Source organism: Oncorhynchus mykiss, chromosome 25 (assembly GCF_057628025.1).
Source record: "Oncorhynchus mykiss isolate SJ-2025 chromosome 25, ASM5762802v1, whole genome shotgun sequence".
NCBI classification, from domain to species: domain Eukaryota; kingdom Metazoa; phylum Chordata; class Actinopteri; order Salmoniformes; family Salmonidae; genus Oncorhynchus; species Oncorhynchus mykiss.
The window spans coordinates 25601721-25615462 of record NC_143046.1 but is presented as its reverse complement, the minus strand read 5'-3'; the positions used below and the strand labels follow the sequence as shown (position 1 = coordinate 25615462).

The 13742-nt window shown below is 41.8% G+C and overlaps 1 protein-coding gene across 1 annotated transcript; it reads right to left on the bottom strand.

The window, feature by feature from the left end:
• Positions 1-4552: 4552 nt before the first annotated feature.
• LOC100136157 (invariant chain INVX) lies at positions 4553-12889 on the bottom strand. Its single transcript, NM_001124443.1, is given in 8 exon segments — positions 4553-5202; positions 5366-5422; positions 6524-6605; positions 7848-7931; positions 8049-8111; positions 9828-9916; positions 11828-11997; positions 12728-12889. Coding segments are annotated over 8 exon segments (645 nt in total). The 5' UTR covers positions 12820-12889; the 3' UTR covers positions 4553-5194.
• Positions 12890-13742: the final 853 nt, after the last annotated feature.

The window sequence follows — 13742 nt, the reverse complement described above, 5'->3', positions numbered from 1 at the left end:
GAAAAATTGGGCGTGCAAAATTATTCAGCCCCCTTAAGTTAATACTTTGTAGCGCCACCTTTTGCTGCGATTACAGCTGTAAGTCGCTTGGGGTATGTCTCTATCAGTTTTGCACATCGAGAGACTGAAATGTTGTCCCATTCCTCCTTGCAAAATAGCTCGACCTCAGTGAGGTTGGATGGAGAGCATTTGTGAACAGCAGTTTTCAGTTCTTTCCACAGATTCTCGATTGGATTCAGGTCTGGACTTTGACTTGGCCATTCTAACACCTGGATATGTTTATTTTTGAACCATTCCATTGTAGATTTTGCTTTATGTTTTGGATCATTGTCTTGTTGGAAGACAAATCTCTGTCCCAGTCTCAGGTCTTTTGCAGACTCCATCAGGTTTTCTTCCAGAATGGTCCTGTATTTGGCTCCATCCATCTTCCCATCAATTCTAACCATCTTCCCTGTCCCTGCTGAAGAAAAGCAGGCCCAAACCATGATGCTGCCACCACCATGTTTGACAGTGGGGATGGTGTGTTCAGCTGTGTTGCCAAAAAGTTCAATTTTGTTTTCATCTGACCAGAGCACATTCTTTCACATGTTTGGTGTGTCTCCCAGGTGGCTTGTGGCAAACTTTAAACGACACTTTTTATGGATATCTTTAAGAAATGGCTTTCTTGCCACTCTTCCATAAAGGCCAGATTTGTGCAATATACGACTGATTGTTGTCCTATGGACAGTCTCCCACCTCAGCTGTAGATCTCTGCAGTTCATCCAGAGTGATCATGGGCCTCTTGGCTGCATCTCTGATTAGTCTTCTCCTTGTATGAGCTGAAAGTTTAGAGGGACGGCCAGGTCTTGGTAGATTTGCAGTGGTCTGATACTCCTTCCATTTCAATATTATCGCTTGCACAGTGCTCCTTGGGATGTTTAAAGCTTGGGAAATCTTTTTGTATCCAAATCCGGCTTTAAACTTCTTCACAACAGTATCTCGGACCTGCCTGGTGTGTTCCTTGTTCTTCATGATGCTCTCTGCGCTTTTAACGGACCTCTGAGACTATCACAGTGCAGGTGCATTTATACGGAGACTTGACTACACACAGGTGGATTGTATTTATCATCATTAGTCATTTAGGTCAACATTGGATCATTCAGAGATCCTCACTGAACTTCTGGAGCGAGTTTGCTGCACTGAAAGTAAAGGGGCTGAATAATTTTGCACGCCCAATTTTTCAGTTTTTGATTTGTTAAAAAAGTTTGAAATATCCAATAAATGTCGTTCCACTTCATGATTGTGTCCCACTTGTTGTTGATTCTTCACAAAAAAATACAGTTTTATATCTTTATGTTTGAATCCTGAAATGTGGCAAAAGGTCGCAAAGTTCAAGGGGGCCGAATACTTTCGCAATGCACTGTACATACACACACAACAGTAGGTATCCTACGCACATACATACACATATCCTTCTCCACAGTTCTCACCACTGTGTATCACTACCTAGCCGACAGTTCCATTCCCCCGAGATTAGGGAAACCTTGAGAAGTACTCCCTGTCCTCTCCCAAGTCTCTGAGGCCTAGCCAGGTCGGTCCAAACACAGTTTGAATTGTTGTTTGATATTTTACTAGGCACACACACACAAGTTCAAATCCTAAGCTACGCCTTGCTCAGTCAGTCTGTTTTTCCACTATACAGATATTGTTTAACCTAATTCCGACTAAAACTACACACATCATCAGATTATGATTCTAATCAATTTCATACAGTTAATGTTTCAGAGTGGAATTATTTTATCAGGTTATTGTCCTGTTGAAAGGTGAATTTGTCTCCAGTGTCTGTTGGAAAGCAGACTGAACCAATTTTTCATCTGATTTTCCTGTCCTTAACTCCATTCGGTTTCTTTCTATCCTAAAAAAAAATTCCCTAGTCCTTGCCGATGACAAACATGTTGTAACAAACATCTTAAAAATATGTTGTGTTGGTGATGTGTTGTATTTGCCCCAAACATAACTTTGTATTCAGGACATAAAGGTTCAGTTCTTTGCACCATTTTTAGCAGTTTTACTTGCCTTTTTGCAAACAGGATGCATGTTTTGGAATATTTTTATTCTGTACAGGTTTCCTTCTTTTCACTCAGTCATTTAGCTTAATATTGTGGAGTAAGTACAATGTTGTTGATCCATCCTCAGTTTTCTCCTATCACAGCCATTCACCTCTGTACCTGTTTTAAAGTCACCCTGAGCGTTTCCTTCCTCTCCGGTAACTGAGTTAGCAAGGACGCCTGTATCTTTGTAGTGACTGGGTGGATTGACAAATCATCCGAAGGTTAATTAATAACTTCACCATGCTCAAAGGGATATTCAATGTATGCTTTCTTAATTTTTACCCATCTACCAATAGGTGCGGTTCTTTGCGAGGCATTGGAAAACCTCCCTGGTATTTGTGGTTGACTCTGTTTGAAATTCACTGCTCATCTGAAGGACCTTACAGATAATGAATTTAATGTGTGTGTGGTACAGAGATGAGGTAGTCATAAAAAAAATCATGTTAAAGACTATTATTGCACTCAGTGAGTCCATGCAACTTCTCATGCGACTTGGTAAGCAAATGTTTACTCCTGAACTTATTTTAGGCTTGCCATAACAAAGGGGTTGAATACTTATTGACTCAAGACATTTCAGCTTTTCATTTTTTATCAATTAGTAAAAATGTCTAAACATAATTCCACGTTGACATTGTGTAGGCCAGTGGCAAAACAATCTAAATTTAATCAATTTTCATTTCAGGCTGTAACACAACAAAATGTGGAATGTGAATACTTCCTGAAGGCACTGTATGTTATACAGGTGAGTAAGTCACCTTTGTGGTGCCGTTTGTTGTCTACCTGTAGCTGTTGGTTCTGAGGACAGGCAGACTGCATCCTGTACGGTCGCCAGCCAGCTCTACCTGCAGACTCTCCTCCCATGCTGCTGGGTCTCCAGGTCCCTCGGCCTACAGGGCCACAGTGGCAGGCCCCTGTATTACCAGGACCTGTCTCTCTACCCAGGACCAGCAGCTCCCTCTGGTGGCCCTCAGCCTGACCACAAGGGGAGAGTTATGGAAGCAGGACATTTGACGGTTTGATTGTCATAAGACGGTGGCAATATCTTCACTAAATCAATCTCTCATATGTTTAACTCTTAGCCTACAATTTCTGCACCCCGACAATCTAATTGGCCTAATAATAAAATGCCCATCAAAATCTGTCTAAGCTAGAGATACACTACATGACCAAAAGTTGAACATGTCATGAAAGAAGAGGATGTTATGGCAGCCTTTCCACTAGATGTTGGAACATTGCTGCAGGGACTTACTTCCATTCAGCCACAACAGCATTAGTGATGTTGGGTGATAAAGCCTGGCTCGAAGTCGGTGTTCAAATTAATCCCAAAGGTGTTAGATGGAGTTGAGGTCAGGGCTCTGTACAGGCCAGTCACTTTCTTCCACATCGATCTCAACAAACCATTTCTCTATGGACCCCACTTTGTGCACGGGGGCATTGTCATGCTAAAACAAGAAAGGGCCTTCCCCAAACTGTTGCCATAAATTTGGAAGCACAGATTTTTCTAGAATGTCATTGTATGCTGTAGCATTAAGATTTCCCTTCACTGGAACTAAGGGGCCTAGCTGAACCATGAAAAACAACCCCAGACCATTATTCCTCCTCCATCAAACTTTACAGTTGGCACTATGCATTCAGACAGGTAGGGTTCTCCTGGCATCGCCAAACCCAGATTCGGCCGTCGGACCGCCAGATGGTGAAGCATGATTCATCACTCCAGAGAACGCATTTCCACTGCTCCAGAACCCAATGGCTGTGATCCTTACAACATTCCAGCCGATGCTTGGCATTGCGTATGGTGATCTTAGGCTTGTGTGCAGCTGCTTGGCCATGGAAACCCATTTCATGAAGCTCCCGACAAACAGTTATTGTGCTGACATTGCTTCCAGAGGCAGTTTGGAACTGGTAGTGAGTGTTGCAACCGAGGACAGACAATTTTTATGCCCTTCTGCACCCGACAGTCCCATTCTGTGAGCTTGTATGGCCTACCACTTAGCAGCTGAGTCGTTGTTTCCACTTCACAATAACAGCACTTACAGTTGACCGGGGGTAGCTCTAGCAGGGCAGAAATTTGATGAACTGACATGTTGGAAAGGTGGCATCCTGTGACTGTGCCACATTGATCTGATCTTCAGTAAGGGCATTCTACTGCCAATGTTAGGCTATGGAGATTGCATGGCTGTGTGCTCTATTGTATACAACTGTCTGCAACAGATGTGGCTGAAATAGCAGAATCCACCAATTTGGATTCTGGACACCAAGGGATGTCCACATACATTTGTATCTAGTGTCCCTTTCTAACTAATAGACTATGTTATTAAGAGTTTACACTGCATCTTCCAATGAAATGTGGGCAGGTCAAAATAATCTATTCATTTTAAAATGTTGATTACTTCTACATGCCATTGTTATTTACACTTTTTGTTATTTTGTGGAGGATTGATTCTAAGAGTCTTGAAACAGTGTTCCAGTAGGAAACAACATACTTTATTAATTCTGTCTGGTTCACATCTCTTGGTAGAATCACTTCCCCACATCCTCATTCATAATAGTAAAAGCATGCATTAAAGAGATGGACAAATAGATGTTAATCTACGTTATATTATATAGACAGTAAGCTTTTCAAACAAAGCCCTATGGCAATCTATGGGGAGAGGCAGATGAAAAAAACAGGTGGGGCTAGCCCCCCATTAGAGGGGTATGTTTGGAGGACCAAGGTAAGGGACTAGGGGTAAATATTGACATGAGTAGGGTCAGAGGCTCAGGGTTTGGGGATGGGAAAGTTTGGGTGTTGTGCACATGGAGTAAAATGTAACATACACTTCATATGTATATCTCTAGCAATGCTTAACATAGCTGAGCTGAGCTCACAAGATAACATTTGAATAGTTTAAGCCTTATATGCTGTCCAAAGGCAAATCATCCAGAACTCAAAAGAGAACATTGATTGGTTTGCCTTCCAGGTAACTTAGCTATATGATGATAAAGGAAGAGTGAGATAGACAGAAGGAAAATTGTGTGTATTTTTTTTTTTTGAGGGGAGGGGTGAGATATAGGAGAGGACACTTGGTGAAGAAGGCCATCAGGTGCTGTGGTTGAGCTGTGGTTTACTCATCTGCAAAATATAGAGAAAAGAGTCAACCATATGTGCCAAACTATCATGCAATGTATTCAGATGAACAGTCTAGAGACACAGTAGACAGACATGTGATCCAAAGCGTTGTCTATATATTGTACATCTCTGTCTGTTTGTTATTAAGTTTCTATCTAACACTCACTCTTGTACTCCTTCAGCTGCATCATCCTGGGGTAAGATGGCCTCCTCTGATGGGGTACTGTGGGAAACAAACAGTAACATGAGACAACTGTCCCAACACCACCACTATGTACCTACCAGACATAACGTTCTTGAGAAGAGAGGAAAATAAGAGAAGAGAGAGGAGAGGGAAAGAAGAGATGAGAGGGAAAGAAGAGAGGAGAGGGAAAGAAGAGGGAAGAGGGATAGAAGAGAGGGAAGAGGGAAAGAAGAGAGGGAAGAGGGAAAGAAGAGAGGAGAGTGAAATAATAGAGAGGAGAGGGAAAGAAGAGAGGAGAGTGAAAGAAGAGAGATGAAGGAAAGAAGAGAGGAGAGTGAAAGAAGAGAGGAGAGTGAAAGAAGAGAGGGAAGAGGGAAAGAAGAGAGGAGAGGGAAAGAAGAGAGGAGAGGGAAAGAAGAGAGGAGAGTGAAAGAAGAGAGATGAAGGAAAGAAGAGAGGAGAGTGAAAGAAGAGAGGGAAGAGGGAAAGAAGAGAGGAGAGGGAAAGAAGAGAGCAATGGTGAATTTATATTAAATACTTGGTTTAGGGGGTGGGGTGGAAGAAATAAGAGAGGGAGAGACAAGAGACATGAAGTTATGAGGTGGTGGGGGTGAGGAGGTGATGTGGTGGTGGGGGTGAGGAGGTGATAGTGGGGGTGAGGAGGTGATAGTGGGGGTGAGGATGAGGTGGTGGGGTGAGGATGAGGTGGTGGGGGTGAGGAGGTGATAGTGGGGGTGAGGATGAGGTGGTGGGGGTGATAGTGGGGGTGAGGAGGTGATAGTGGGGGTGAGGATGAGGTAGTGGGGCTGAGGATGAGGTGGTGGGGGTGAGGAGGTGATAGTGGGGGTGAGGAGGGGATGGTGGGGGTGAGGAGGTGGTGGGGGTGAGGAGGTGATAGTGGAGGTGAGGAGGTGGTGGTGGGGGTGAGGAGGTGATGGTGGGGGTGAGGAGGTGATGGTGGGGGTGAGGAGGTGATAGTGGGGGTGAGGATGAGGTAGTGGGGGTGAGGATGAGGTGGTGGGGGTGAGGAGGTGATAGTGGGGGTGAGGAGGGGATGGTGGGGGTGAGGAGGTGGTGGGGGTGAGGAGGTGGTGTGGGGGTTTGGAGGTGTTGATGGGGGGGGGGGGGGGGTAAGCTCACCTGGCTGAGGTGTGGGGAGAACAGGGGGCTTCTCCTGGGCCATCTGGAAGAGCAGCCAATAACGCGCCCAGGTCTCAAAGCCCTGAGGGACACAGTCAGGGTTCAGGGTAAGATAGGGTTGGGCGATATGGTATGTTATGTTTTGAATAATACATGTTCTAAGTACGCTTAGTATCTTATGAGCCTAGGGTGGCAACACATACATTGTAAGTGATTTCAATGGGGCTTTCTCCACTTATACTGTTCAATCTAACTCCAAACTAAAATAATTTTCAGCATTTTCAACCATTTCTGGATTTCCTGCACTTTATTTATAATTTCCACACTGTGCCACACAGCATGATGGGCAAACATTTGTGAACTTTTAGAATCATGGAAATATAACAATTGTTCTGATTCTATAGTTGGAATATAGTGGGCAGAACCTTGAATACATTGTTGTTTGACAAGACACTGACTGAATAAGTCATTGAGGAATTATTGACAGGGTAGGAACCAAAGTGTTGGTCTGTGTTTCCAAGTGACCCTCATTAGATGTTAAATTACATGTTGTTTTCTTACTTCGTATAGCTAGCTAACCAACATATTCCTGCTTCGGCTTTTTCCTCTCTGATAAGATACCGTTGCACAAAAATGCTAATCTAGGTCTACACCAGCACTGGTACCAGACAGTATTAGCTAACTAGCTACGTTCGCTCTGACTGTTAGTACATTTAGCCAGCTAACTAGCGATTAGAGGCTAACAGTAATTATTTTTTACAACACCTTGCCAAGAATAGAAACTAGCAGACCGTAGTTTGCAGACAGCAAGATACACACACTAAGTGTAATTATAGAGTGCTAGTGGAAAGCGAATGTTGCATCCATCTGACCATGCGGAGTGAACGGCAAGAACGTGCTCATGACTCAGTGGTCGAGCAACTTCTCTCTCTTTGAGTGACAGGGGCAGGGCTTGGTGTGGTTAGCAGCACGTAGCAGCAGGAGAGAGAGAGAGCGATTACTTAAGTAGCAAACAGAGTAAACTATAAAAACAGACATTATACGCGCCGGAGTATCTATCACATTTGGTTTAGAAGGTCATTTAAAAACTCAAACCGGTCCTTGCATCATTACCGGTATATAGTAAAACACTGTACACCACCCAGCCATTGGGTAAGATACTGTAAGGTAACGTGGACCATGTCATGATTATTTATGGATATTCATACATGTTTTATCAGGGTCCCTATACATTACACTACTTTGATCACAGCCTTATGACCCTGGTCAAAAGTAGTGTACTAAAGAGGAATAGGGTGCCATTTGGGACGCATCTAAGTCTCACCTCCCACTCAGTCTCCTCCACCTGTTTCTTCAGGCTCTGCAGGTTGGCCAGGAATGTCTCGTTGAACTGGGGCAGCTGGGGGTTCTGAACAATACAATAATCAATCAATCAAAGGCTGATATTTAAACTGTTCCTGTCTTTGTAGAGGGGACTTCAATGCAAAGGGTGGATTCATTGATTAATATGTATTTATTAATTTACCTGCAGCAGATTCTTCACTTGCTCCTCCAGGCTCACAATTGCAACTGCAGTGGCCTCCAGGTTCTGACGGGAGAGCAGACAGTCAGACAGACAAAAATACACAATACTCATCTTTTTATTTTAATTTCAAAGGAGCAGGAAGAGGGAGCTTAGTCCTAGGGGACACAAGTTGACATTTGCAAGTGAGCTTGTTGCTGCCATCTAGTGGCTGTTTCCCCTCAGTTCATAAAAACCTTTAAGACAGCCTTTCTTAAAGTATGGATGGCGGACCTATTAATAATGTATCAACAGACTAATTGTCTTTATTTTTTTAAACTCAAAGGCCATGAACTCCTGAACTGTGTGAAGTGGCATGTGTTATGGTTACTATGCCTGGTCTTGTGAGTGTATATTGTTTTAGTGTGTGTATCGATCGGTCTAACGTATTGGTCTAGTAGTGTGCATGCTGCATGAAAATGTTAGCTTTTTAATGATTGTGTTTACAGATGTTGGTTCATCATTTGATCACCCTGTTGCAGGAAATTAAACACTTGTAGTGTATTTGAGGTTTAAAAAGACTTGTAAAGTTTGTAATTTCCACTTACAAATTTCAGACTTGATTTTCACATGAATAATATTTCAACCCCTACAAAAAATGTCCATTAATAGTGGGTCGCGACATGTCAGAGAAAGTGTAGTTATTTCATTCATTACTAGAATTGATTTGGCCATGTGCAACTGCTCTCTCTGTAAGTCCGCTCCATGCTTATCAGTGGTGTCTCTGCTCAGACTGGCAGCTGCACAAGCGGGAGGGAGACGCCTGTGTGCTTTGCGGTTTACATCATTTTTTTCTCTGCAGTTTTATTGAAGATCCCTCCGCGACCCACACGCTGCAGCGCTGGTTCAGCAGCAGATGATGTGCTCTCAGCCATTGACTTATCATTCCCACTTGCCATCACTCACAGCTGTCATCAAATAGACTCAAGCTAGCCACAAGTTCTGACTGAACTCAATCTTCAATAAACCCAAAGAGTTTCGCTCTTTTTTTCCATACAACCTTTGAGAAATAACGAGGAGCGCGTAGACGTTCTGATCCAGTTTGGCACCACATACCTGTGCGAGTCAAGGTTCTCAACTCTGGCATACTTAAAAAACAAGTACAGAAACAGACTCCATGCTGAGCATGACCTCAGGGTAGCACTGCCAAAAACTGAGCCCAGAATAGACATGCTTGTTCAAAACTTCAACCAGCCACACACCTCTCATTAGGACTGTGTGTGTGTTTGTGTTCTGTTATACATCTGTGTGATGTGATCAATCAGTTTATTCCAGTTCAGAATGAAAATGATTTATTGTATTTTAACAGCAACAGTTCCAACCTAGACAGATATGTAAGTGTTTTTAAATGGGGAAAAATAAATATGAATCACTATTTATATGGATATTTAATTTAATTTAATTGTTATTTGTTTTTGTCTATATTGCATTTGTTTTATGCATAAGTGCAATGAAATGTACCGATACGTACATATAGTTGCATGTTTTCATACGCTTGGGTCCCAGGAAAACACAGAATATATCATTTGGGTCCCAGGAAAACACAGAATATATCATTTGGGTCCCAGGAAAACACAGAATATATCATTTGGGTCCCAGGAAAAGACAGAATATATCATTTGGGTCCCAGGAAAACACAGAATATATCATTTGGGTCCCAGGAAAACACAGAATATATCATTTGGGTCCCAGGCTGAAAAAGTTAAACAACACCTGCTCTAAGAAGGGAAAGAGGAGTCATACCGTCATGGGAGTCTTGACGTCCTCATCGGTGAAGTCGATCAGCCGGGCCATGTTGAGCATGGGCGTCTGCATCTTGACAGGGGCCACAGCTGGAGCAAGGGGGGGGCAGACGACGACAGGTCAGTGTGAATAAGATAAAACACTTCCAATTGGGATTGAGGCTAGCCCCTCCCAAATTTCTAGAATAAACATGGTTGGGGAGTAATGATGACAAAAAAATTGTAATCGTTACATTACCAGCTAAACTCGCAGAAACTTGTGAAAAACTAGATGCTAACTTTTATCATGACTTTTAAATTCCGAAAGGATGTTTGCGGAAAATTATTTTACACCTTTCTGTTTTCTCAATGACATTCAAATCAGCGTTGAAAAAAGGTTTGTTGCGCCTGAGCGAGTCTAACCACAAATCAGACCACCATGATGACACACCAAATGCGTTTGATGGGTCGCGGGAAAAGAGCAGGAATAGGCTTTGTAGGCTACAGTCCAAGCTATGACTTCCAATGGTGCGACTGCTGTCGGCATCCAAAGATTATCCAACTTTAATACACGCTGGGTGGTAAGGATGATAGCAGTGGTATAGCCTACAGACATTACTGATATCACTTATTATTGATATCTAGACTATATAGCACATTGATGAGAATCACAATGCTGCTCTCCCATTTATTTGCGCCTTACGGATTGTGGTTGTCGTGGTTGGCTGTTCACTAATGTACTGTATATTTTGTTTAAGCTGCCTATCAAATCTTTATTTTTGCGTCCAGGGGTGTATTCATTTCGGGAACCGCTTAAGAACCAAACGGGAGCAAACGAGAGTTTGTATTGGACAAATTCAGGTAGGTCCCTCCACGTTTCACTTGCTTCCGTTTAAGAAACGTTTTGCAACAGAACCAGAGCCTATGGAATAAAAGTTTGAGTTCCTCCCTTTTAAACTCCCCTGTGATATTGTGCTCCATACTGTCAACAACTAGTTTCATTTAAGAAGACCAGGAGTGGGGCTTTTATTTTCTTAATGGAAAATGACCTAGTTTTTCACATGCAAATAGCACTTTCCTGTAGTGCTCAAAGCATGCCATTTCTGAGAGCAGCATTTGTTTTTCAACTCGAAGCAATGAGCCCAATCAGTCCTCCATGACAAAAAAAAAGAAAAGATTAGGCTAAATAGTCATTTGTTTTTGGGAGTCATGCTCATGTAAAACAACTTGGCTTATCTAGATTTCCAAGTCCTATTCTTGAGGATCAAGGGGTATTAAATCATTGGAACGACTGGGAAATCTGACAGACTTTGGTTAAAGATATGATCTAATCGTATTGTTATCTGTAGTAGAAAGCAATAGGTTGAAGAAGCCTACATAACTAACCCATAAAGTAAAATGTAACATCCATTTATAGCCAGCTATGTAAACTCTAACATTGATTTATCGTGCAATAGATGTTCATTGGGATTTATTGGGACGAGTCGTCCTTAAGGTAGAATGGGCCAGCTTCAAAGTCAAAATTGGCTATATTGTAAATGTATATAAACCAAAAAATTGCTTTTTGGTCTTTATTTAAAGTTATGGCTAGGCATTAGGGTTAGCAGTGTCGTTAAGGTTAGATTTCATATCCAATTTTAAGACGGTCTGTGCCAGCTACTAACCTGTGCCTCTTAGGGAAAGTCATCTAAAAGTAACAAAGTAATCGGATTACATTACTGAGTATGGGTAATCCGAAAGTGACGTTACAGATTACAATAAATGTAATTTACCCAACTCTTACAATAATAATATATGCCTTTTAGCAGACACTTTATCCAAAGCAACTTACATAAAAAATATATGGACTCATGACTGTATGGGTGGTCCCTTCTGTGGAATAAAACCCTACCCATTCCATTTCTCTTTTCTATCCAGTCCCCCCCAGTCTCTCTTCCCACATAAGTAGATCTCACTTCCCTCTCCTTTGGCCACCAACTCTACACATCAACACCCCTCCTTCCCTCTCCTCCAATCCCCTACCCGGTGGTCTGTTTCTCAGCTGCTTGCGCATGTTGCCGTTGCTCTTCTGCATGTCATAGATCTGGCCCCTCTGGTTCAAGACCAGGTAGGTTGTGAGGGCCTGGCCGGCCAGGAGAAGACACGCCAGCACTGTGAGCCCTGCTACCTTAAAAGCACGGCTGTTAGAGGCCCTACAGGAGGGAATGAGAGCAACATCGGTAGATAAAGGGGGTGATAGATTAGACGAGATGGAAAGTAAAAAGAGAGGGAGAAATATAAGGAGAGAAAATAATTGAAATTAAACCTTGATTTATGAAGACCAAACATGATTTACTTTTTAAAAAGATTATGGGAATCAGAATTGCATTTCTGACATGTATGGGGTTGTCCTTGTGACATCCCTGCACCTCCAAAAACTAATCAGAGACCCGGTGCAGAGACAAAAGCTGATCCTAAACCAGTAAGAATGAAAATGTTCAACACTGTTTTTTGTTCCTCATTCCTGAGCCCATGATAAATACAGGTTTGGGAGACATCAGTAGTTACTAGGCAGAGGTTTCATCTGAGTGTAAAGGAACGATTGAAAGCATGGGGAATGTAGTCAGCATCAGCAGACAACTCAAACCATTGATAATACTCCCAATATAATTTATGCATACTTTCAATAATGACGTAAATTCACAATAGCATACAAGTTGTAAATAAGTTATATAAAATATTGCACTTGTTGATGGATTTTCTTTGTGTTTTACATATTTTTTTCTACATGATTATTGTAATATAATATTTTGAGTTTACACATACTTGAACCTTACTTTGGGGAATGAAGAAACATACTGTAGACAATACGCAGATGCATGTAACGAAGTAACTGCGACATCTATAAAATGTGTTTCGTAAAATTACTGCTATAAATGTCACCTCGTGTTGGTTGTTATTGGGAGGATAACGTCCTGGCTCCCTGCGCGCTCCAGGAGCGCATCATCGTGTCTCTGCTGTTGTTGCTCCTCCATTCTCTTCAAGTCTATGTTCTCTCAAATTCTGCAATCAGTAAAAAGGGAAGAGATCTATTCGGAGAAAGCGTCTGTCTGAAATGACAGGCAGTCGAGCCAGGATTGGAAAGCCCCGAGTCTATAAAGTGATGGGCAGGTTCAACTAGATTGTAGAGTTTGAACTAAGCTGTCATTGGTCAACCTGCACTGCATCACTTGTTGATAGAGGCAGACAAATCTGAAGCGATGAAAAGAAAGTAGTTCAACTTCTCACGAATGAAAAATAGTAGATAGAAAGTAAATAGAAAATCCCTCAGATTTTATATTTGAAAATCAACATCCCATTTGATTGTTTTTAAGGAAATGCATTCATTCTTAAGATCTTAATTAATTCAAAAAATGGAGTCCTAAGGTTAAACAACAACCCAGGTATTATCTAGCACTGTACCTATGCTGGGCCAGTAGCCATTATATGCATTCATTTTTTTAGCAAATAATAGACAGAATACTTATGGACAGAGGTTTGCACCAGTGCAATATTTTGCTTTTCTTGTTTTCAAGCAGGTAATAAAAATACATACATACAAAAAAAAAAATCAAGATGATGTTTTTTGTCCTCTATTCTATTTTGAAATAGTGTGAATAGGATACAAATACTTTTGAAGCTACAATATGGTAATAAGAAAAGTTTAGTGGACATTTATGATCTTACAGTTGATAATGATGCAAGATGTTGGAAACCTTTCTCCCTAGAGACAACACTGCCAAAGCTCTATACTCATTGGATGCCTTGAAGGCTTTCATTTAAGTCTGTAAACCAATCAATCATTCCATAGAAGTGTGGATCAGAATTCCACTTATTCTACAGTGAATGTTGGGGATTTTCCATTGTGGTAGCGGTGATGAGAAAAGTGCAGAAAGATAAAATCCACAGAAGATGCAAT